Source organism: Pristiophorus japonicus, chromosome 3 (genome assembly GCF_044704955.1).
Source record: "Pristiophorus japonicus isolate sPriJap1 chromosome 3, sPriJap1.hap1, whole genome shotgun sequence".
Lineage (NCBI taxonomy): Eukaryota > Metazoa > Chordata > Chondrichthyes > Pristiophoridae > Pristiophorus > Pristiophorus japonicus.
In genome coordinates, this window is record NC_091979.1 from 191230322 (window position 1) to 191253409 (window position 23088).

Sequence of the window (23088 nt, forward strand, 5' to 3'; positions counted from 1 at the left end):
TGAAAGGCGCTATAGAAATGCAACCTCTTTCTTAAAATACAGAATTCTGTGCTGCAGCTTTATCACTATGTGAAATTTAAGATTTGAAAACATTAACTGAAAAAATGTGAGTTCAAGTAAATGTTTGCACACTGTGCTGTTAAGCATTAACATTTCAGATTTAACAGATTCTATAAATGATAGTATCTTAAAGCAAATTTGTATGGGTTTTCACCAGATGATATTTAAATGCTGAGGGCTCAAGCCAGATTCTGTTACTGAATTTTCCCCAGTGGCTTTAAGTTACTTCACAGGATGGCTTTGACTTTTAAGCTAGGATGCCTACTGGTTTGCTTGCAGTGCTTTTGGAGCCCAGCTGAAAGCGGAAAGCTGTTGGTTATTCCTGCCGATGGGAGCCATTGGCTGAGCATACGAATTGTCCTGGAGGAACTTCATGAAAGGGGACATAATATTGTTGTTGTTTTTCCTGAAAACAGCTTGATAATTAAGGCGTCCCGCCACTACAGCAGTAAGACTTATTCCATTCCCTTCAACAAAGATGAAGTGGATCAGATATTCAAAAGTCTAATAGAGTTAGCTTTTTATGATGGAACTTCTTACGAAAAGCTTAGTAAAACCTTGGAACATGTGAGTAAGTTCAGACAGTTCTTCCTGACTACCTGCGAGAGTCTGCTGTACAACACAGAGCTGATGAAGGAGTTGGCTGAAGAAAAGTTTGACGCTTTACTGACTGACCCTTTCGTCCCTTGTGGTGCAATTATTGCTGAGTATCTCTCACTGCCCACTGTGAATCTGCTGCGAGGAATCCCTTGCAGTTTGGATTATTTAGCCACTCAGTGTCCCAGGCCACTCTCCTACGTGCCAAGGTTTTTCACAGGGAACACGGATCGAATGACCTTCCTCCAAAGGACAAAAAACGTGCTGGCCAGTTTATGGGAGCCATTGCTGTGCCATTTTATATATTCACCTTTTGAAGAGCTGGCCACCAAGTTCCTTCAGAGAGAGGTGACACTGGTCCAACTGCTGGGTCGTGCTTCCATTTGGTTGATGCGGTTTGACTTCATATTTGAGTATCCGAGACCTCTGATGCCAAATATGGTCTTAGTTGGAGGCATCAACTGCAAGGAGGGAAAAGCCTTATCTCAGGTAGGAGCAGCATCTTAGTGAATGGAATGGGAGAATATGCCTTTACATAACAAATGCAAGGATGGGGGGTGTTAAATGTCAAATACGTACATCATTGGAACTAGAAATGCATGTAATGCATGTAATCTGATATAATTATCTATTTATTTGAGTTTGTAGGTCATTTGAATAGCCATCTATTTAATTTGATAAATTTATCAGTGCTGTTTTAATATCCAAACTTGGCATGTAGTTTTGAAATTTATATACATGCTGAGGTACACTGATCCAATTCTCATTGTGCTCTAACAGTACTCATTCACACCAGGAACATTACCTTCTCCACTATCCTCATATATTTTTGAGACTTTGCTGATCAACTGCACTTCACTTGGATCTACTGGTTGGTTAAATATTCTACTTAATGAGACTCTGGGTGTTGACATAAGATATTACATTAAAGTAGATTGAGAGTAACCTGGGCCTTCTCTTTATTCATTCTGTGGATATGGGTGTCACTGGCAAGGCCAGCATTTATTGCCAATCATTAGTTGCCCTTGAGGCTATGCTGCTAGGCCTTCTTCTTGAACCGTTGCAGTCTGTGTGGTGAAGGACCCACCACAGTGCTGTAAGGTAGGGAGTTCCAGGATATCGACCCAGCGACAATGAAGTAACAGCGATATATTTCCAAGTCAGGATGCTGTGTGTGACTTGGAGCGAATCTTGGAGGTGTTGGTGTTCCTATGCACTTTCTACTCTTGTCCTTCTAGGTGGAGGAGGGCACGGGTTTGGGAGGTGCTGCTAAAGAAGCCTTGGCGAGTTGCTGTAGTGCATCTTGTAGATGGTTCACACTGCAGCCACAGTGTGCCAGTGGTGGAGGGAGTGAATGTTTAAGGTGGCTCTACCTTTGCTTACCATTATCATGGAGGAGGAGGATTGGGAGGGGGAGAACTAGAGATAGGGGGCCTGGAGAGTGAAGCATCAACAGCGGAGGCAGAGGTGGCGGCAATCGGAGAGGCGGAAGTTCGGGGCATTGGTGAGGCCTATAAAGGCCCAGCGGCAGAGGTGGCGGCAGTCGGAGAGGCAGGAGTTTGGGACGTTAGTGAGGTGTATAAAGGCCCAGCGGCAGAGGAGAGGTGGCGGCAGTCGGAGAGGCAGGAGTTTGGGACGTTGGTGAGGCCTATAAAGGCCCAGCGGCAGAGGTGGCGGCAGTCGGAGAGGCAGGAGTTTGGGACGTTGGTGAGGTGTATAAAGGCCCAGCGGCAGAGGAGAGGCGGCAGTCGGAGAGGCAGGAGTTTGGGACGTTGGTGAGGTCTATAAAGGCCCAGCGGCAGAGGAGAGGTGGCGGCAGTCGGAGAGGCAGGAGTTTGGGACGTTGGTGAGGTCTATAAAGGCCCAGCGGCAGAGGAGAGGCGGCAGTCGGAGAGGCAGGAGTTTGGGACGTTGGTGAGGTGTATAAAGGCCCAGCGGCAGAGGAGAGGTGGCGGCAGTCGGAGAGGCAGGAGTTTGGGACGTTGGTGAGGTCTATAAAGGCCCAGCTGGTGCAGCTGCAGTGGGGAGAGAAGGCAAAAAAGAAATAGAAAGAAATCGAAAGGTGACGTCACAGCCAAGGGGGTAAGTGATTGGCTGGTGATTGGTAAGTAGTTTTTCTTTTTTCTTTTCTTTATCAGTAAGTAACCTTAGCATTGTTAAGTTTATCTAAGGGTTAATTCATGGCAGAACAGCTTGGACACGTGTTATGCTCCTCCTGTCCTATGTGGAAAGTCAGGAACACTTCCGGTGTCCCTGATGACTAAATGTGCGGGAAGTGCATCCGCCTGCAGCTCCTGACAGACCGCATTGCGGTACTGGAGCTGTGGGTGGATGAACTCTGGAGCATCCATGATGCTGAGAATGACGTGAATAGCACATCGAGCGATTTGGTCTTACTGCAGGTAAAGGGTACGCAGTCAGATAGTAAATGGGTGACCAACAGGAAGAGCAGTGCAAGGAAAGTAGTGCAGGGGTCCCCTGCGGTCATCCCCCTGCAAAACAGATACACAGCTTTGGGTACTGTTGAGGGGGATGACTCGTCAGAGGAGGGCAGCAGCAGCCAAGTTCATGGCACCGTGGGTGGCTCTGCTGGACAGGAGGGCAGGAAAAAGAGTGGGAGAGCTATAGTGATAGGGGATTTGATTGTAAGGGGAATAGATAGGCGTTTCTGCGGCCACAACGAGACTCCAGGATGGTATGTTGCCTCCCTGGTGCAAGGGTCAAGGATGTCTCGGAGCGGGTGCAGGACATTCTGAAAAGGGAGGGTGAACAGCCAGTTGTCGTGGTGCATATAGGTACCAATGATATCGGTAAAAAATGGGATGAGGTCCTACAAGATGAATTTAGGGAGCTCGGAGATAAATTAAAAAGTAGGATCTCAAAAGTAGTAATCTCAGGATTGCTACCAGTGCCACGTGCTAGTCAGAGTAGGAATCGCAGGATAGCCCAGATGAATACGTGGTTTGAGAACTGGTGCAAAAGGGAGGGATTCAAATTCCTGGGACATTGGAAACGGTTCTGGGGGAGGTGGAACCAGTACAAACCGGATGGTCTGCACCTGGGCAGGACTGGAACCAATGTCCTCGGGGGAGTGTTTGCTAGTGCTGTTGGGGAGGAGTTAAACTAACATGGCAGGGGGATGGGAACCTATGCAGGGAGACAGAGGGAAACAAAATGGCGGCAGAAGCAAAAGATAGAAAGGAGAATAGTGAAACTGGAGGGCAGAGAAACCCAAGGCAAAAAACAAAAAGGGCCACATTGCAGCAAAATTCTAAAGGAGCAAAGTGTGTTAAAAAGACAAGCCTGAAGGCTCTGTGCCTCAATGCGAGGAGTATTCGGAATAAGGTGGACGAATTAACTGCGCAAAGAGCAGTTAACGGATATGATGTAATTGGCATCACGGAGACATGGCTCCAGGGTGACCAAGGCTGGGAACTCAACATCCAGGGGTATTCAACATTTAGCAAGGATAGGCAGAGAGGAAAATGAGGCGTGGTGGTGTTGCTGGTTAAAGAGTAAATTAATGCAATAGTAAGGAGGGACATTAGCCTGGATGATGTGGAATCGGTATGGGTGGAGCTGCGGAATACCAAAGGGCAGAAAACGCTAGTGGGAGTTGTGTACAGACCACCAAACAGTAGTAGTAAAGTTGGGGACAGCATCTAACAAGTAAAAAGGGATGTGTGCAATAAAGGTACAGCAGTTATCATGGGCGACTTTAATCTACATATTGATTGGGCTAACCAAACTGGTAGCAATGCGGTGCGGGAGGATTTCCTGGAGTGTATTAGGGATGGTTTTCCAGACCAATATGTCAAGGAACCAACTAGCGAGCTGGCCATCCTAGGCTGGATGTGTAATGAGAAGGGACTAATTAACAATCTTGTTGTGCGAGGCCCCTTGGAGAAGTGTGACCATAATATGGTAGAATTCTTTATTAAGAGAGTGACACAGTTAATTCGGAAACTAGGGTCCTAAACTTAAGGAAAGGTAACTTCGATGGTATGAGGGGTGAATTGGCTAGAATAGACTGGCAAAGGATACTTAAAGGGTTGACGGTGGATAAGCAATGGCAAACATTTAATGATCACATGGATGAACTTCAGCAATTATACATCCCTGTCTGGAGTAAAAATAAAACGGGGAAGGTGGCTCAACCGCGGCTAACAAGGGAAATTAAGGATAGTGTTAAAACCAAGGAAGAGGCATATAAATTGGTCAGAAAAAGTAACAACCTGAGGACTGGGAGAAATTTAGAATTCAACAGAGGAGGACTAAGGGTTTAATTAAAAGAGGGAAAATAGAGTACGAGAGGAAACATAGAAACATAGAAACATAGAAAATAGGTGCAGGAGTAGGCCATTCGGCTCTTCGAGCCTGCACCACCATTCAATATGATCATGGCTGATCATTCACCTCAGTACCCCTTTCCCACTTTCTCTCCATACCCCTTGATCCCTTTAGCCGTAAGGGCCACATCTAACTCCCTCTTGAATATATCCAATGAACTGGCATCAACGACTCTCTGCGGCAGGGAATTCCACAGGTTAACAACTCTCTGAGTGAAGAAGTTTCTCCTCATCTCAGTCCTAAATGGCCTACCCCTTATCCTAAGACTGTGTCCCCTGGTTCTGGACTTCCCCAACATCAGGAACATTCTTTCCGCATCTAACCTGTCCTGTCCTGTCAGAATCTTATACGGTTCTATGAGATCTATCCTTCTAAACGCCAGTGTATAAAGGCCCAGTTGATCCAGTCTCTCCTCATATGTCAGTCCAGCCATCCCTGGAATCAGTCTGGTGAGCTTGCAGTGAACATAAAAACTGACTGCAAAAGCTTCTATAAATATGTGAAGAGAAAAAGATTAGTGAAGACAAACGTAGGTCCCTTGCAGTCAGATTCAGGTGAATTTATAATGGGGAACAAAGAACTGGCAGACCAATTGAACAAATTCTTTGGTTCTGTCTTCACGAAGGAAGACACAAATAATCTTCCTAATGTATTAGGGGACAGTGGATCTAGTGAGAAGGAGGAACTGAAGGATATCCTTATTAGGCGGGAAATTGTGTCAGGGAAATTGATGGGATTGAAGGCTGATAAATCCCCAGGGCCTGGTAGTCTGCATCCCAGTGTACTTAAGGAAGTGGCCCTAGAAATAGTGGATGCATTGGTGATCATTTTCCAACAGCCTATCGACTCTGGATCAGTTCCTATGGACTGGAGGGTAGCTAATGTAACTTTTTAAAAAAGGAGGGAGAGAGAAAACGGGTAATTATAGACCGGTTAGCCTGACATCAATAGTGGGGAAAATGTTGGAATCAATCATTAAGGATGAAATAGCAGCGCATTTGGAAAGCAGTGACAGGATCGGTCCAAGTCAGCATGGATTTATGAAAGGGAAATCATGTTTGACAAATCTTCTGGAATTTTTTGAAGATGTAGCTAGCAGAGTGGACAAGGGAGAACCGGTAGATGTGGTGTATTTGGACTTTCAAAAGGCTTTTGACAAGGTCCTGCAGAAGAGATTGGTGTGCAAAATCAAAGTTCATGGTATTGGGAGTAATGTACTGACGTGGATAGAGAACTGGTTGGCAGACAGGAAGCAGAGAGTCGGGATATACGGGTCCTTTTCAGAATGGCAGGCAGTGACTAGTGGAGTGCCGCAGGGCTCACTGCTGGGGCCCCAGCTCTTTACAATACACATTAATGATTTAGATGAAGGAATTGAGTGTAATATCTCAAGGTTTGCAGACGACACTAAACTGGGTGGCGGTGTGAGCTGTGAGGAGGACGCTAAGAGTGACTTGGATAGGTTAGGTGAGTGGGCAAATGCATGGCAGATGCAGTATAATGTGGATAAACGTGAGGTTATCCATTTTGGAGGCAAAATCACGAAGGCAGAATATTATCTGAATGGTGGCAGATTAGGAAAAGGGAAGGTGCAACGAGACCTGGGTGTCATGGTTCATTAGTCATTGAAAATTGGCATGCAGGTACAGCAGGCGGTGAAGAAGGCAAATGGTATGTTGACCTTTATAGCTAGGGCATTTGAGTATCGGAACAGGGAAGTCTAACTGCAGTTGTACAGGGCCTTAGTGAGGCCTCACCTGGAATATTGTGTTCAGTTTTGGTCTCCGAATCTGAGGAAGGACGTTCTTGCTATTGAGGGAGTGCAGCGAAGGTTCACCAGACTGATTCCAGGGATGGCTGGACTGTCATATGAGGAGAGACTGGATCAATTGGGCCTTTATTCACTGGAGTTTAGAAGGATGAGAGGGGATCTCATAGAAACGTATAAGATTCTGACGGGACTGGACAGGTTAGATGCGGGAAGAATGTTCCTGATGTTGGGGAAGTCCAGAACCAGAGGACATAGTCTTAAGATAAGGGGTAGGCCATTTAGAACTGAGATGAGGAGAAACTTCTTCACTCAGAGAGTTGTTAACCTGTGGAATTCCCTACTGCAGAGAGTTGTTGATGCCAGTTCATTGGATATATTCAAGAGGGAGTTAGATATGGCACTTACGGCTAAGAGGATCAAGGGGAATGGAGAGAAAGCAGGAAAGGGGTACTGAGGGAATGATCAGCCATGATCTTATTGAATGGTGGTGCAGGCTCGAAGAGTCGAATGGCCTACTCCTATTTTCTATGTTTCTATGTTTTTATGTAAACAGCACCCTAAAATCAGGCTTGCCAACTATGGTTGGACTTATTCCAGGAGATTTCATCACTTGACCTCCCACCTCTTACCACTCTGCCCCCACGCTCTTGCTATTGGTCATGCAACACATCCATCCACGCGGTTCCCCACCTTTCCACACCAATTGAGAAACAAACCAACTCGTCCTTACCAAATCAGATGGTTTGTGACTGTCAGTCAAAACTGCTTTTTTCCCTTCTCCAACATTTTTATAACTAATAAACAAAAGCGTTCAAAAAAATGAAAATGGCACACTTATTTTTCAATGCCCTTATGATATTTTTCCCGCGGGTTGCTTGCAGCAACCCAACCCCACATGCAAGTACCTGGCTCGGAAAGCATCCAGGTCTCAACTGACAAGGAGCACTTTGGCTGACTCAACAGTCCGTGGCTGCCGGTCTCACCTACTCAGAGTCTCCATGCTCCCAAAAACCTCTTTCATACATCTGGAGAGCGCACCTGTTCTTCAGGCATTCACTTGTCATGGTAGAATGTGTTCATGCTTGAGGAGAGTTGGGTAATTCTGACTCTGCTTGGTGGTAGTCTGAAGGTGGATGCACTCCCAGGAAAGAAGGGAGGTGTGAGGCTTTGGCTTTCCATTACTTCCTCATCTGGCAGCTCAATGGGGGCAAGCTGCACGACAAAACCAGGGTCTGTGATCTCCAGCTCCTCCAGAAGCTGCTCCCCATCCCTCTCAACCAATTCCCCCCCACTTACCACCTTCTCCATCTCCTCTTCCTCCTCCTCCTCCTCATCCTTCTCTACCTCCACAGCGACTGCCTTGAATGATTTGTGGGAAATAATAAACACATGGTTAGAATAGTTGCCTTTGCCAGTGCTGAGATGCTGCATGGAGGGGGAGCAAAATAGGAGTAGGTGGGGCCCTTTCCTAGAGAATCAAAAGATAGCAAGTGGAAAGGTACTCACCTGGCTCTGGACACTCCCTGCCTCCCCACCACCGTGGCCAAAGCTCCAGTGCCTTCTCCTCATGGGCTCAGAGGGTGCAGGGTTATTAATAATGGAGAACAGGGAAATGGCAGAGATGTTGAACAAATATTTTGTAGCAGTCTTCACAGTAGAAGATACTAAAAACATCCTAATAGTGGATAATCAAGGGGCTATAGGGAGGGAGACACTTAATACAATCACGAGTACTAATGAAGCAGTACTCGGTAAAATAATAGGGCTAAAGGCGGACAAATCCCCTGAACTTGATGGCCTGCATCCTAGGGTCTTAAAAGAAGTGACTACAGAGATAGTGGATGCATTGGTTGTAATCTACCAAAATTCCCTGGATTCTGGGGCGGTCCTAGCAGATTGGAAAACTGCAAATGTAACACCCCTATTTAAAAAAGGAGGCAGACAAAAAGCAGGAAATTATAGACCGGTTAGCCTAACATCTGTCATTGGGAAAAAAACTAGAGTCCATTATTAAGGAAGCAGTAGCGGGACATTCGGAAAAACCAGAGTCAATCAACCAGAGTCGGCATTGGTTTTATGAAAGGGAAATCAAGTTTGACAAATTTGCTGGAGTTCTTTAAGGATGTAACAAGCAGGTTGGATAAGGGGGAACCAGTGGATGTGGTGTATTTGGATTTCCAGAAGGCATTCGATAAGGTGCCACATAAAAGGTTACTGCACAAGATAAATGTTCACAGGGTTGGGGGTGAAATATTATCATGGACAGAGGATTGGCTAACTCATCATCATCATAGGCGGCCCCTCGAACGAGGATGACATGCTTCCACGCCAAAAGGAATGAGTTCACAGATGTTTCAATGAAGGACCCTGTCATGTATCTCACACTACTGTACATAACTGTATCTTACCATGCTATACATGACTGTAACCAGAGATGACCTGTAACCACAAGCTTACCTTACCACCAGGGGTGCACTTGCAGGAGACACTGCATACCTGTTCCACACAGGTACATAAGGACAGGTCTCAGGCAAGTGTGGCATTCGAGAGCTGTGTAATAAAGGTGCAGGTCCTGAGTGACCTTGACTTCAGTATGTGAATCTGTACTGCAGGGTCAGGACTTTACAGTGACGACGAGTTACGGGATTACAAAATCTACAGAATGGCGAACAACGGCTCAGATGAAAAATAAAATGCTGGAGATAATTGGGAGGACTTTATAGAAAGGCTCCAGCAAAGCTTTGTAACCAAAGACTAGTTAGGCGAGGACAAGGCAGACAAGAGAAGAGCCCATCTCTTGACCAGCTGTGTCTCGAAAACATACGCTTTAATAAAGGACTTGCTAGCACCTGAGAAATCAGCAAGCAAGTCGTTTGAAGAGTTGAGCACACTGGTAAGAGACCACCTGAAGCCAGCGAGCAGCCTGCACATGGCCAGACACAGGTTCTACAACTACAGATGCTGTGTGGGCCAGAGCATACCCGACTTCGTGGCGGAACTTCGGAGGTTGGCTAGCTTATGTGAGTTCTCCGATGAACTAAGGGGAGAAGTACTGAGAGACTTTTTTATTGAAGGAATAGGCCACGCAGGCATATTACGAAAGCTCATAGAAACCAAGAACTTGACCCTAGAGGCAGCAGCACTGGTTGGACAGACATTCTTGGCAGGAGAAGAAGAAACGAGGTTGATCTACACTGCGGGTATGACAACTAACGAAAAATCGGAACAAGGGGTTCACAGCGTGAAACAAGCTGCTACCCCCACAAACAGACAAAGGCAGAAGAGCAGGCCCTCAACAGCAGGCCGTGGCACCAGAAGCCATCAAGGGCCACATGAACACCTCATCAACCCACAATGCGAGCAATCAACTACAAACTGAGAGAAGCTCAAGAGAGATCAGCCAGACGCAGCTCATTCTTTGGAAACAATGGAAGCGGTCTGTGCTGGAGATGTGGGGGAAGGCACTCATCAAGGGGGTGTCGATTTCAGCATGCTGTTTGCAGAAACTGCGACTAAACAGGACATCTGGCCCGCATGTGCAGAAAAATGGCAGCTCGGCTTGTATACGAATCGGAAGGGTTGGAAAGCGGACCAGAAGATGGTGGGGACAGTACCCGGGACACCGATGTACAGCGGGTCAACATGATTAATGGCTACTGCTCCTACAACAAGACGCCTCCAATAATGATGAGGGTCCTACTCAACGGGATATCCGTCAACATGGAGCTGGATATGGGAGCGAGTCAATCTCTCATGAGCGCTCAACAATTTGAACAGCTGTGGCCGCACAAAAGAGACGGACCAAAACTCACAAGGGTCGACACCAAACTAAGGACCTTTTCCAAAGAAATCATCCCAGTCCTCGGCAGCGCCATGCTCGCAGTCACACACAAAGGGACAGTGAACCGACTTTCCCTGTGGATTGTCCCCGGAGATCTCCTAGCACTGCTGGGGAGAAGCTGGCTGGCAAAACTAAACTGGAAATGGGATGATGTTCATGCCATGTCGTCAGAGGAACGGACCTCCTGCTCAACAGTTCTAAGTCGATTTGAACATCTCTTTCAGCCAGGTGTCGGAAGCTTCAAAGGGGCTAAAGTCAAAATCTACATCACACAGAATGTTAGACCGGTCCATCACAAGGCCAGAGCTGTGCCTTATGTGATGAGGGAAACGATTGAACATGAACTGGACAGGCTTCTGCGGGAAGGCATTATCTCACCCGTGGAATTTAGCGACTGGGCAAATCCCATCGTCCCAGTCATGAAGCCTGATGGATCCGTACGAATCTGTAGGGACTATAAATCTACCATAAACAGAGTCTCCATACAGGATCAATACCCGCTGCCCAGAGCGGAGGACTTATTTGCCACATTGGCTGGAGGAAAACTTTTCTCAAAACTAGATCTCACATCTGCGTATATGACGCAAGAATTGACTGATGAGTCCAAGCTACTCATCACCATCAACACACATCGAGGCCTTTTCATGTACAATCGATGCCCATTCGGCATCAGGTCGGCAGCTGCTATATTCCAGCGCAACATGGAGAGTATGCTTAAGTCCATCCCGGGGATGGTTGTATTTCAAGACGACACACTTATCATGGGCAGGGACACCGACTCCCATCTCCGTAATTTAGAGGAAGTACTAAAGCGGTTGGATCGAGTAGGCCTACAAGTCAGGAAATCCAAGTGCCTGTTTCTCGCACCCGAGGTTGAACTTTTGGGCAGGAGGAATGCCGCTGATGGAATCCGCCCAACAGAGTCCAAAACAGAAGCAATTCGCCTGGCACCCAGGCCCCGGAATGTCTCAGAACTGCGCGCCTTTCTTGGGCTACTCAATTACTTTGGAAACTTTATGCAGAACTTAAGCACGCTGCTGGAGCCTCTCCACGTGCTAATCAGAAAGGGGTGCGATTGGTTTTGGGGGGATGCCCAGGAACGCGCCTTCAATAAGGCACGCAACCTTCTGTGTTCCAACAGTGTTTTGGCTTTCTTTGATCCAGGTAAAAAGCTAGTTCTTACATGTGATGCGTCAGCGTATGGGGTCGGGTGCGTTTTACAACATGTCAATAGTGCGGGTAAATTACAACCCATAGCTTATGCCTCCAGGTCACTTTCGAGGACAGAGCGTGGGTATGGAATGGTGGAGAAGGAGGCGCTCGCGTGCGTGTACGGTGTCAAAAAGATGCACCAATATCTTTTCGGGGCCAAGTTCGCGTTAGAAACCGACCACAAGCCCCTCACATCCCTACTATCTGAAAGCAAGGCAATAAACGGCAACGCCTCGGCGCGCATTCAATGGTGGGCACTCATGCTAGCGTCTTACGATTACACCATAAGGCACAGACCAGGCACAAACAACTGTGCCGATGCGCTTAACAGGCTACCCCTGGTGACCACGGAAGGGTCTGACGAACAGGACTGTGAGATAGTCATGGCAATCAATGCCTTTGAGTCCACAGGTTCGCCCATGACGGCTCGCCATATCAGAGCCTGGACGACCAGCGACCCCACGTTATCCCTAGTAAAAAGATGTGTCTGAACCAGTGACTGGGCAGAGGCTCGCGATGCCTGCCTGAGGAGATCATACCTTTCCATAGGCGCATGCATGAGCTGTCACTTCAAGCAGACTGCCTGATGTGGGGCAGCTGAGTAGTTATGCCTCTGAGAGGCAGAGAGGCATTTGTCCGGGAGCTCCACCACGAGCACCCGGGGATCGTTCTCATGAAGGCCATTGCCAGATCCCACGTCTAGTGGTCTGGCATTGACGCGGACTTGGAGCTCTGCGTCCAATGGTGCACCATTTGTGCCCAACTCAGTAATGCCCCCAGGGAGGCCCCCCTGAGCCCCTGGCCCTGGCCCACCAAACCGTGGTCGCGGGTGCATGTAGACTATGTGGGCCCATTCATGGGCAAAATGTTCCTCGTAGTTGTAGATGCATTTTCAAAGTGGATCGAATGCACCATTTTAAATTCGAGCACCACCTTCACCACTGTGGAGAGCCTTGAAATCATGTTCGCAACGCACGGCATTCCTGACATATTGGTCAGCGATATTGGTCCGTGCTTCACCAGCGCAGAATTCCAAGATTTTATAAGTGACTAAGGCATAAATCACGTTAAGACGGCACCGTTCAAGCCGGCCTCCGACGGCCAGGTGGAGCGAGCAGTGCAGATCATTAAACAAGGCATGCTCAAAATCCAAGGTCCCACGCTGCAGGGCCGCCTGTCGTGACTGCTGCTGACATACAGATCTCGTCCACATTCATTGACTGGAGTTCCCCCCGCGCAACTATTTATGAAATGGACCTTAAAGACAAGGCTCTCATTAATCCTCCCAGACATGCATGAAATTCTTGAGGCAAAGCGCCGAAAGCTAACTGAGTACCATGACCGAAATTCGAGGGGGAGGTGGAATGAGATAGGGGACAAAGTGTTTGTGGTAAACTATGGCAGGGGTCCCAAATAGCTTGCAGGGACAGTAACAGGCAAGGAATCAAAACAGGCTACTGGTGGTACAAATGGACAATGGCCAAACCTGTCGGAAGCATGTAGACCAAGTCAAAAGTCGATTTACCAACAACACTGCTGAACCAGAGGTAGACTATAATGTGGAACTCACACCACACCTGGTGGACAGAGGGAACAACCTGAGGAAATGGCAATCCCAACAGGCAGCCCAGGCGAGACACCAACAATCATACTGAACGAAACAGACAGCCCAGGCGAGATACCAGCAATCACCCCGAAAGAACAACAGGCACCAAGGCAAACAACTGAACCACAACTAAGATGCTCCACGTGAGAGCATAGACCACCTGAGAGACTGAACCTATAAAGACAATAAGACCTTGGGGGAGGGCGATGTCATGTATCTCACACTATTGTACATAATTGTATCTTACCATGCTATACATGACTGTAACCAGAGATGACCTGTAACCACAAGCTTACCTTACCACCAGGGGTGCACTTGCAGGAGACACTGCATACCTGTTCCACACAGGTATATAAGGACAGGTCTCAGGCAAGTGTGGCGTTTGAGAGCTGTGTAATAAAGGTGCAGGTCCTGAATGACCTTGACTTCAGTATGTGCCTCATGTGAATCTGTACAGCAGGGACAGGACATTACAGACCCGATATTCAAGTCCTGAACTCGAGGGGTGGAAGATGCCTCTGCATGAATTTTTTTAACGTGTTGGCGAACTAACAGAAAACAGAGAGTCGGGATCAATGGGTCATTTTGTTGGCAAACAGCGACTAGTGGGGTGCCGCAGGGAACGGTGTTCGATGCTCAACTATTTACAATCTATTTAAATGACTTGGATGAAGGGACCGAGTGTTATGTAGCCATGTTTGCTGATGATACAAAGATGGGTGGGAAAGCAAATTGTGAGTTCGCAAAAATTTGGCAGATGGAGTATAATGTGCGACAATGTGAGGTTATCCACTTTGGCAGAAAAAATAGAAAAGCAAATTATAATTTAAATGGAGAAAAATTGCAAAGTGCTGCAGTGGAAATTAGAAGAATGAGAGGGGATCTCATACAAACATATAAAACTCTGACAGAATTGGAGAGGTTAGATGCAGGAAGAATGTTCCCGATGTTGGGGAAGTCCAGAACCAGGGGTCACAGTCTAAGAATGAGGAGAAACTTCTTCACTCAGAGAATTGTGAACCTGTGGAATTCTCTACCACATTAAGTTGTTGAGGCCAGTTCGTTAGATATATTCAAAAGGGAGATAGATGTGGCCCTTATGGTCAAATGGATCAAGGGGTATGGGGAGAAAGCAGGAATGGGGTACTGAAGTTGCATGATCAGCCATGATCATATTGAATGGTGGTGCAGGCTCGAAGGGCCGAATGGCCTAATCCTGCACCTATTTTCTATGTTTCTATGTTTCTAAGTACAGAGGGATTTGGGGTCCTTGTGCATGAAACACAAAACGTTAGTATGCAGGTTAAGCAAGTAATCAGGAAGGCAAATGGAATGTTGGCCTTTATTACAAGGGGGATAGAGTGTAAAAGCAGAAAAGTCCTGCTACAACTGTACAGGGTATTGGTGAGGACACACCTCGAGTACTGCATACAGTTTTGGTCTCCAAATTTAAGGAAGGCTATACTTGCATTGGAGGCTGTTCAGAGGAGGTTCACTAGGTTGATTCCGGAGATGAAGGCGTTGACTTATGAAGATAGAATGAGTAGTTTGGGCCTATACACTTAGAAGTTCAGAAGAATGAGAGGTGATCTTCTCGAAACATGCAAGATAATGAGAGGACTCAACAAGGTGGATGCAGAGAGGATATTTCCACTCATAGGAGAAACTAAAACTAGGGACATAGTCTCAGAATAAGGGACGCCCATTGAAAACTGAAATGAGGAGGAATTTTTTGTCTCAGAGAGTTGTAAATCTATGGAATTTTCTGCTGTGGAGGCTGGGTCTTTGAATATATTTAAGGCGGAGATAGACAGATTTTTGAGGGATAAGGGAATAAAGGGTTATGGGGAGTGGGCAGGGAAGTGGAGCTGAGTCCATGATCAGATCAGCCAGGTGGCCGACTCCTGCTCCTATCTCTTATGTTCTTATGTTCTTATGACCCTGCTCTTTGCCCTCTTGGAAATTGTGCACGATGTTGCCCTGCAAAGACAAAAAGTGAGAAATGTTAGGCTGAGAGTCGTTTGAGTGTGTGGACTGATCAAAACGGCAACTGGTCTGTACCATTCCAAGGAATTCCAAGATAATTTAGTTCCATCTCAGCCTTGAGTGTGGGACCCACTGTGAGCGAAGAAGAAAGGAAGAGCATGGTGAGTGTCTCACCTTCCCTGCTGTGGTCAGGTCATTCAATTTCATGCAGCACTGCATGGCATCCTGAGGACAATGGATGTGGCACTCAATGCCTCTGCCACCTCTGTCCATGCCTTCCTCCTGATCATACATAAGGGCTGGGATGTGATGGAGCTGAGGATCAAGTCCCCTCTTCCCTCTATTTCATTCAGGAGGGCTTGCAGGGCACCCTCTGTGAAGTTGAAGGCCCACTTCCTGGCAGGTTCTCCTGTCAATCGGCAGGCATTCGAGACAATGGAGACTCTCTACTGAGTGATTTAAATTAATTCTAATCTGAGGAAGGACATTCTTGCTATTGAGGGAGTGCAGCAAAGGTTCACCAGACTGATTCCTGGGATGGCAGGACTGACATATGAAGAAAGACTTGATCGACTAGGCTTATATTCACTGGAATTTAGAAAAATGAGAGGGGAATCTCATAGAAACATATAAAATTCTGATGGGATTGGATAGGTTAGATGCTGGAAGAATGTTCCCGATGTTGGGGAAGTCCAGAACCAGGGGTCACAGTCTAAAGATAAGGGGTAAGCCATTTAGGACCGAGATGGGGAGAAGCTTCTTCACTCAGAGAATTGTGAACCTGTGGAATTCTCTACCACAGAAAGTTGTTGAGACCAGTTCGTTAGATATATTCAAAAGGGAGTTAAATGTGGCCCTTACAGCTAAAGGGATCAAGGGGTATGGAGAGAAAGCAGGAATGGGGTACTAAAGTTACATGATCAGCCATGATCATATTGAATGGTAGTGCAGGCTCTAAGGCCTACTCCTGCACCTATTTTCTATGTTTCTATGTTTCTAATGAAAAACTTTATGATAGAAAGCTGTCTGACACTTACCTTGCACTTCCCAGCCTCGCTCTGAAGGAAAATCTTTTCACCCCACTAGTGCTTTGCTCTAACACCGTGAAGTCCCATTGGTTATGTTCCAATTATGTTCATACCACACTGGCCACTTATGCCGAATTGCACCCATTTTACAGTCCACTGTATGATCATAAGAACTTAAGAACATAAGAAATAGGAGCAAGAGTAGGCCATTTGGCTGATCTGATTTTGGCCTCAACTCCACTTCCCTGCCTGCTCTCCATAACCCTTGACTCCCTTGACTCCCTTATCATTCAAAAGTCTATCTAACTCCACCTTAAATTTATTCAATGACCCAGCCTCCACAGCTCTCTGGGATAGAGGATTCCAAAGATCCATGACTCTGAGAGAAGAAATTCCTCATCATTTCTGTTTTAAACGGGCGATCCTTTATTCTGAATCTATGCCCCTTATTTCTCGATTCCCCCACGAGGAGACACATCCTCTCAGCATCTACCCTGTCAAGCCCCCTCAGAATCTTATATGTTTCAACAAGATCCCCTCTCATTCTTCTAAACTCCAATGAGTATAGGATCAACTTGCTCAAGCTTTCCTCATAAGACAACCCCTTCATCTCAGGAATCAACCTCATGAACCTTCTCTGAACTGCCTCCAATGCAAGTATATCCCTTCTTAAATAAGGAGACTAAAACTATACGCAGTACTCCAGGTGTGGTCTCACCAATACCCTGTACAGTTGTAGCAGGATTTCCCTATTTTTGTACTCTATCCCCCTTGCAACAAAGGCCAACATTCCATTTGCCTTCCTAATTATTTACTGTACCTGTATGCTAACTTTTTGTGTTTCATGTACAAGGACCCCCTTATCCCTCTGTACCTCAGCATTTTGTAATCTCTCCCCATTTAAATAATAATTTGTTTTTTTATTTTTCCTACCAAAGTGGATAATCTCACATTTTCCCACATTATAATAATCCATCTGCCAAATTTTTGCCTACTCACTTAGTCTATCTATATCCCTTTGCAGATTCTTTGCATCTTCCTCACAACTTGCTTTCCCACCTATCTTTGTATCATCAGCAAATGTGAGTACATTGCACTCAGTCCCTTCATCCAAGTCATTAATATAGATTATAAATAGTAGAGGCCCCAGCACTGATCCCGGTGGCACCACACTAGTTACGTTTGCCAATTGGAAAATGACCCATTTTTCCCGACTCTCTGTTTTCTGTTAGTTAGCCAAATCCTCCATCCATGCTAATATATTACCCAACCCCGTGAACTCTTATCTTGTGCAGTAACCTTTTATGTGGCACCTTATCGAATACCTTCTGGAAATCCAAATACACAACTACTGGTTCCCTTTTATCCACCCTGCTCGTTACATCCTCAAAGAACTCCAGCAAATTTGTCAAATATGATTTCCCTTTCATAAAACCATGCTGACTCTGGTTGATTGAATTATGCTTTACCAAATGTCCCACTACTACTTCCTTAATAATGGACTCCAGCATTTTCCCAATGACAGATGTTAGGCAAACTGGTCTATAGTTTCCTTCTTTCTGTCTCCCTCCTTTCTTAAATAGGGACATTACATTTGTGGTTTTTCAATCCGCTGGGACCTCTCCAGAATCCAAAGAATTTTGGTAGATTACAACTAATGAATCCACTATCTCTGCAGCCACTTCTTTTTAGACCCTAGGATGCAGGCAATTAGGTCCAGGGGACATGTCCACCTTTAGTCCCATTAGTTTGCCTAGTACTTTTTTTTTAGTGATAGTGATTGTATTACGTTCCCCCCTTCCAATAGTCCCTTGATTATCAATTATTGGGATGCTTTTAATGTCTTCTACTGTGAAGGCCGATACAAAATACTGGTCAGAGTTTCTGCCATTTCCCTGTTTCCCATTATTAATTCCCCAGTCTCATCCTCTAAGGGACGAAAGTTTACTTTAGCTACTCTCTTCCTTTTTATATACCTATAAAAGCTCTTACTGTCTGTTTTTATATTTCTTGCTAGTTTACTCTCATAAACTATCTTCTCTCTCTTTATTATTTTTTTAGTCATCCTTTGTGGTTTCTAAAAATGTCCCAATCCTCTGCCTTCCACTATTCTTTGCAACATTGTATGCCTTTGTTTTCAATTTGATACCAGTCTTTACTTCCTTAGTTAGCCAGGGATGGCTCATCCTTCCCGTAGTCTTTCTTTCTCACTAGAATATAACTCTGCTGAGAGTTATGAAATATCCTCTTAAATGTTTGCACTGCTCATCTACCGTCTTACCCTTTAATCTATTTTCCCAGTCCATATTAGTCAACTCTGCCTTCATACCTTTGCAATTGCCCTTCAGGATCTTAGTTTGAGACCTCGCTTTCTCATCCTCAAACTGAATTTGAAATTCTACCATGCTATGATCACTCTTCCCAAGAGGATCCTTTACGATGCGATCATTAATTAATCATGTCTCATTACACATTACCAGATCTAAAATAGTTTGCTCTCTGGTTGGTTCTGCAACGTATTGTTCTAAGAAACCATCCTGAATACACTCTATGAACTCTTCCTCAAGGCTACCTTTGCCAATTTGTCCAATCAATATGAAGATTAAAATCGCCCATGATTATTGCTGTACCTTTCTTACAAGTCTCCATTATTTCTTGATGTATACTCTGTCCTGCAGTGTGGCTACTGTTAGAGGGCTGAAAGATTACTCCCATTAGTGACTTCTTTCCCTTATTATTTCTTATCTCCACCCAAATTGATTCTACATCTTGATCTTCAGAGCCAATATAATTTCTCACTACTGCACTGATCTCATCTTTTATTAACAGAGCTACCCCACATCCTTTTCCTTTCTGCCTATCCTTCCGAAATGGCAAATACCCCTAAATATTCAGTTACCAGCCTTGGTCCCACGTCTAGATGATGGTAATTAGATCATACCCATTTATTTCTATTTGTACCACCAACTCATCTATCTTGTTACGAATGCTGCGTGATTTAGATAAAGAGCTTTTAATTATGTTTTTTTACCATTTTTCCCTACTCTGACCCACTTTCTGATATAACCTTACGTTTGTACGTTCTGTCCCTTTGCTGTCACACTCTGGTTATCATTACCACTATTGTTACCCAGCACTCTTGCTTCTCCTTTCTTTTTGATTTTTTATAGAAACATAGAAACATAGAAAATAGGTGCAGGAGTAGGCTATTCGGTCCTTCGAGCCTGCACCACCATTCAATAAGATCATGGCTGATCATTCCCTCAGTACCCGTTTCCTGCTTTCTCTCCATACCCCTTGATCCCCTTAGCCGTAAGGGCCATATCCAACTCCCTCTTGAATATATCCAATGAACTGGCATCAACAACTCTCTGAGACAGGGAATTCCACAGGTTAACAACTCTCTGAGTGAAGAAGTTTCTCCTCATCTCAGTCCTAAATGGCCTGCCCCTTATCCTAAGACTGTGTCCCCTGGTTCTGGACTTCCCCAACATCGGGAACATTCTACCCGCATCTAACCTGTCCCGTCCTGTCAGAATTTTATATGTTCCCTCTCATCCTTCTAAACTCCAATGTATAAAGGCCCAGTTGATCCAGTCTCTCCTCATATGTCAGTCCGGCCATCCCGGGAATCAGTCTGGTGGACCTTCACTGCACTCCCTCAATAGCAAGAAAATCCTTCCTCAGATTAGGAGACCAAAACTGCACACAATATTCCAGGTGAGGCCTCACCAAGGCCCTGTAGAACTGCAGTAAGACCTCCCTGCTCCTATACTCAAATCTCCTAGCTATGAAGGCCAACATACCATTTGCCTTCTTCACCGCCTGCTGTACCTGTATGCCAACTTTCAATGACTGATGAACCATGACACCCAGGTCTCGTTGCACCTCGCCTTTTCCTAATCTGCCGCCATTCAGATTATTGTGCTGCTAACACAGATGTGACTGCGCACAGTGAGGTTAAAATAACAGTGACCTCAGTCTTTATTAAGACACTCCAGAGTGGGGAACAGGCCTTAGGGGCCGGCTTATATACAGTGCTCCCAAGGGATGCTGGGATCCCTTGGGACTTCAGGGGATGGCGGAACATGGGAGTGCATGCTTTACAGATGCACAACATCTTCACGTTTATGCCCCCAAAGTGGATAACCTCACATTTATCCACATTATACTGCATCTGCCATGCATTTGCCCACTCACCTAACCCTGTCCAAGTCACCCTGCAGCCTCCTAGCGTCCCCCTCACAGCTCACACCGCCACCCAGTTTAGTGTCATCTGCAAACTTGGAGATATTACACTCAATTCCCTCATCCACTCATTTCCACTCACCAGATCCCTCCCTCCCACTATTTAGTTGAATGAGATTGCTAATGAGATTGGCAGGAAATTTGAGCATAATTTGACATCAGCAGAATGGCGCAGGAATGCGTGTAATTTCAGAGGTAACTTCCGGGTTACGGGAAATTCCATGCCATTATATTATCACCTCCTCAAGGATATTGCCAATAACAGATCCTATGAATTACTGGCTCATCATTGGCCATCTTGGTTTCAACAAGGTTTCCTGAATCAACCGTAAATAATTAACATAATCAGACCTAATTAGCATGGAGCAGATGTTTCAGTCAGTCATATTTAAATATTGAAAATGACTTCTTGTTTTGGTTTTTATTCCGCAGGACTTAGAAGAATTTATGAACAGTTCTGGAGAACATGGAGCTGTGATCTTCTCCTTGGGGTCAATGGTTTCAGACATGCCAATCTCAACAGCAAATCGGATTGCAGAAGCTTTGGGTCAAATTCCTCAGAAGGTGATTACAGATAGAGGCAGTCTGTTGTGTGATTAACAATTAAACAGCAAATGTATGCTGCTAATTACAATTTAGTAGTGTTAGGTATCTATTTGTTGCAATTTCACATAAGCTTCACATGTTAAAACTCTTCCAGCTCATTCAGACTCACTGCTGCTTTGTAATATAGGGACGACAAGGATTGGGCAATATATCATGTGGTTAATGTGGGTTTCATAACTGTCAGGAGTTGGGAGAGGTCTGGAAGAAATGTTATAAGCTCAATTTTCCTTGTTCATTTGCACTGTTTTTTTGGCACGTGCTGTTTTTTCTGGCTTATTTATTTTTTTCCAAGTTTTCCCCTGTGATCTGCGCCGCCGTTACTGACTTAGTTACGATTTTTCTAGGCCAGTTTTTTTTACGTTCCTCATGTCTGAGCCAGTTTTTTCAATTGTGTGCAGTTTGGCCAACATTTTTTCTCTTAGGTCGGCGTATCTGGCCACTCCTGAAAACCCTTCTGGTGAGTTAAGAAAACCAGCACACATTCACAAATCTGCGTTGAAAGACGCCATTGTTTTTAAATCAAAGATTTTAGAGGGAGCCAAGAACACTGTCAAAATCAATAATAAAGGTCAACTTTTTTTTACCTGTCAATGTGGAAGTGTAAATTTGTTGGATTTCAGAAGTTCTCTCATTTTTTTACTCACTCACATGCCACCACCGAACGTCTTGAAGCAGGGCTGGAAGGTCGTAGGTTTGGTGATAGAATCAGCCCCATGCCCGGACACAGCGGCTCAGGGCTTGGCTACAAAACAAGATATGGGGGGGGGAGGGAGGAGAGAGAGAGTGAGGTGCCGAGCGGAAGGCTTGGAGCCCAGGGAGGGGGAACGAGAGAGAGGTCACAAGACTCCAATTAGTAAAGGGGGTGGAGAAAGGAGAAGTCACAAGACCTTTGGGTGCAGTCCATTCATACAGACTTGGAGAGAGAGAACTGCGAACCTGTGCTGCCTGCTTTCCTGCCATTTTCAGCTTCTTTCAATGGTTAAATTTAAGTATGGAGCAATACTGACAATGACATACCTTGCGCGAGCCTTCTGCGTCATGGTGCTACATAGGAGACAATTGACTTGACTTCATCGCATCAGGAACATTAGAGCCCTTAGGTGCTGGGCAGGAGGCCTTACCCACCTTGGGTGTATCGAGGCAGGCGTTCGTACCTCCAGCTGAGTGATGCAGACTGTGTCAGAAAGCTGTGTTTCCGCAAAGAAATTGTAAGTGAGATATGTGAGTTGGTCAAAGCAGACCTGCAACCTAGAAACATCAGGAGGGCTGCTTTGTCAGTTGAAGTGCAGGTTACAGCTGCACTTTCATTCTATGCTTCTGGATCGTTTCAAGCTACAACTGGGGATGTGTGTGCCATCTCTCAACATGCAACACATGTCTCCATTCGCCAGGTCACGCTGCACTGTACGCGCTGTGCTGCATAACTTAGCCATCATGAGGCAGCAGCACCTGGTAGTGGAAGACCCATCTGCGGTGAGAGTGGCTGATGATAATGATGTGGAAGATGCAGGTGACGAGCAGGAGGAGGAGGAGGACGCCGAGTATGAGGAAGCCATGCAAGTGCCTAAGGCTGGAGCACGACGGCGGAGGAAAGTGGGCAATCGTGCCCTTTTAACGATTGCTCGAGCCTTGCACCAGCAGCTCATCTGTGAACGCTTCACTGATGCCTGAGGGCTCAGCGACAACTATTCCACATGGACATGTTTACTGTTTGGGGCTGTTCCATAATGTTGTGTTGTGTTAGTGGAACATGATTCACTTAATGTAAAATATATTTTATTTA

At 45.7% G+C, this 23088-nt stretch overlaps 1 protein-coding gene across 1 annotated transcript in view; it reads left to right on the forward strand.

Moving 5' to 3' along the window:
* The first annotated feature begins 294 nt into the window (after window positions 1–294).
* LOC139260045 (UDP-glucuronosyltransferase 1A1-like) overlaps window positions 295–23088 on the forward strand; it is a 44543-nt gene continuing 21749 nt past the window's right edge. The window contains exons 1-2 of the mRNA XM_070876130.1: window positions 295–1146; window positions 21132–21263. Of these exons, the coding sequence (XP_070732231.1) occupies window positions 295–1146; window positions 21132–21263 (984 nt within the window). The remainder of the gene's footprint in view (window positions 1147–21131; window positions 21264–23088) is intronic.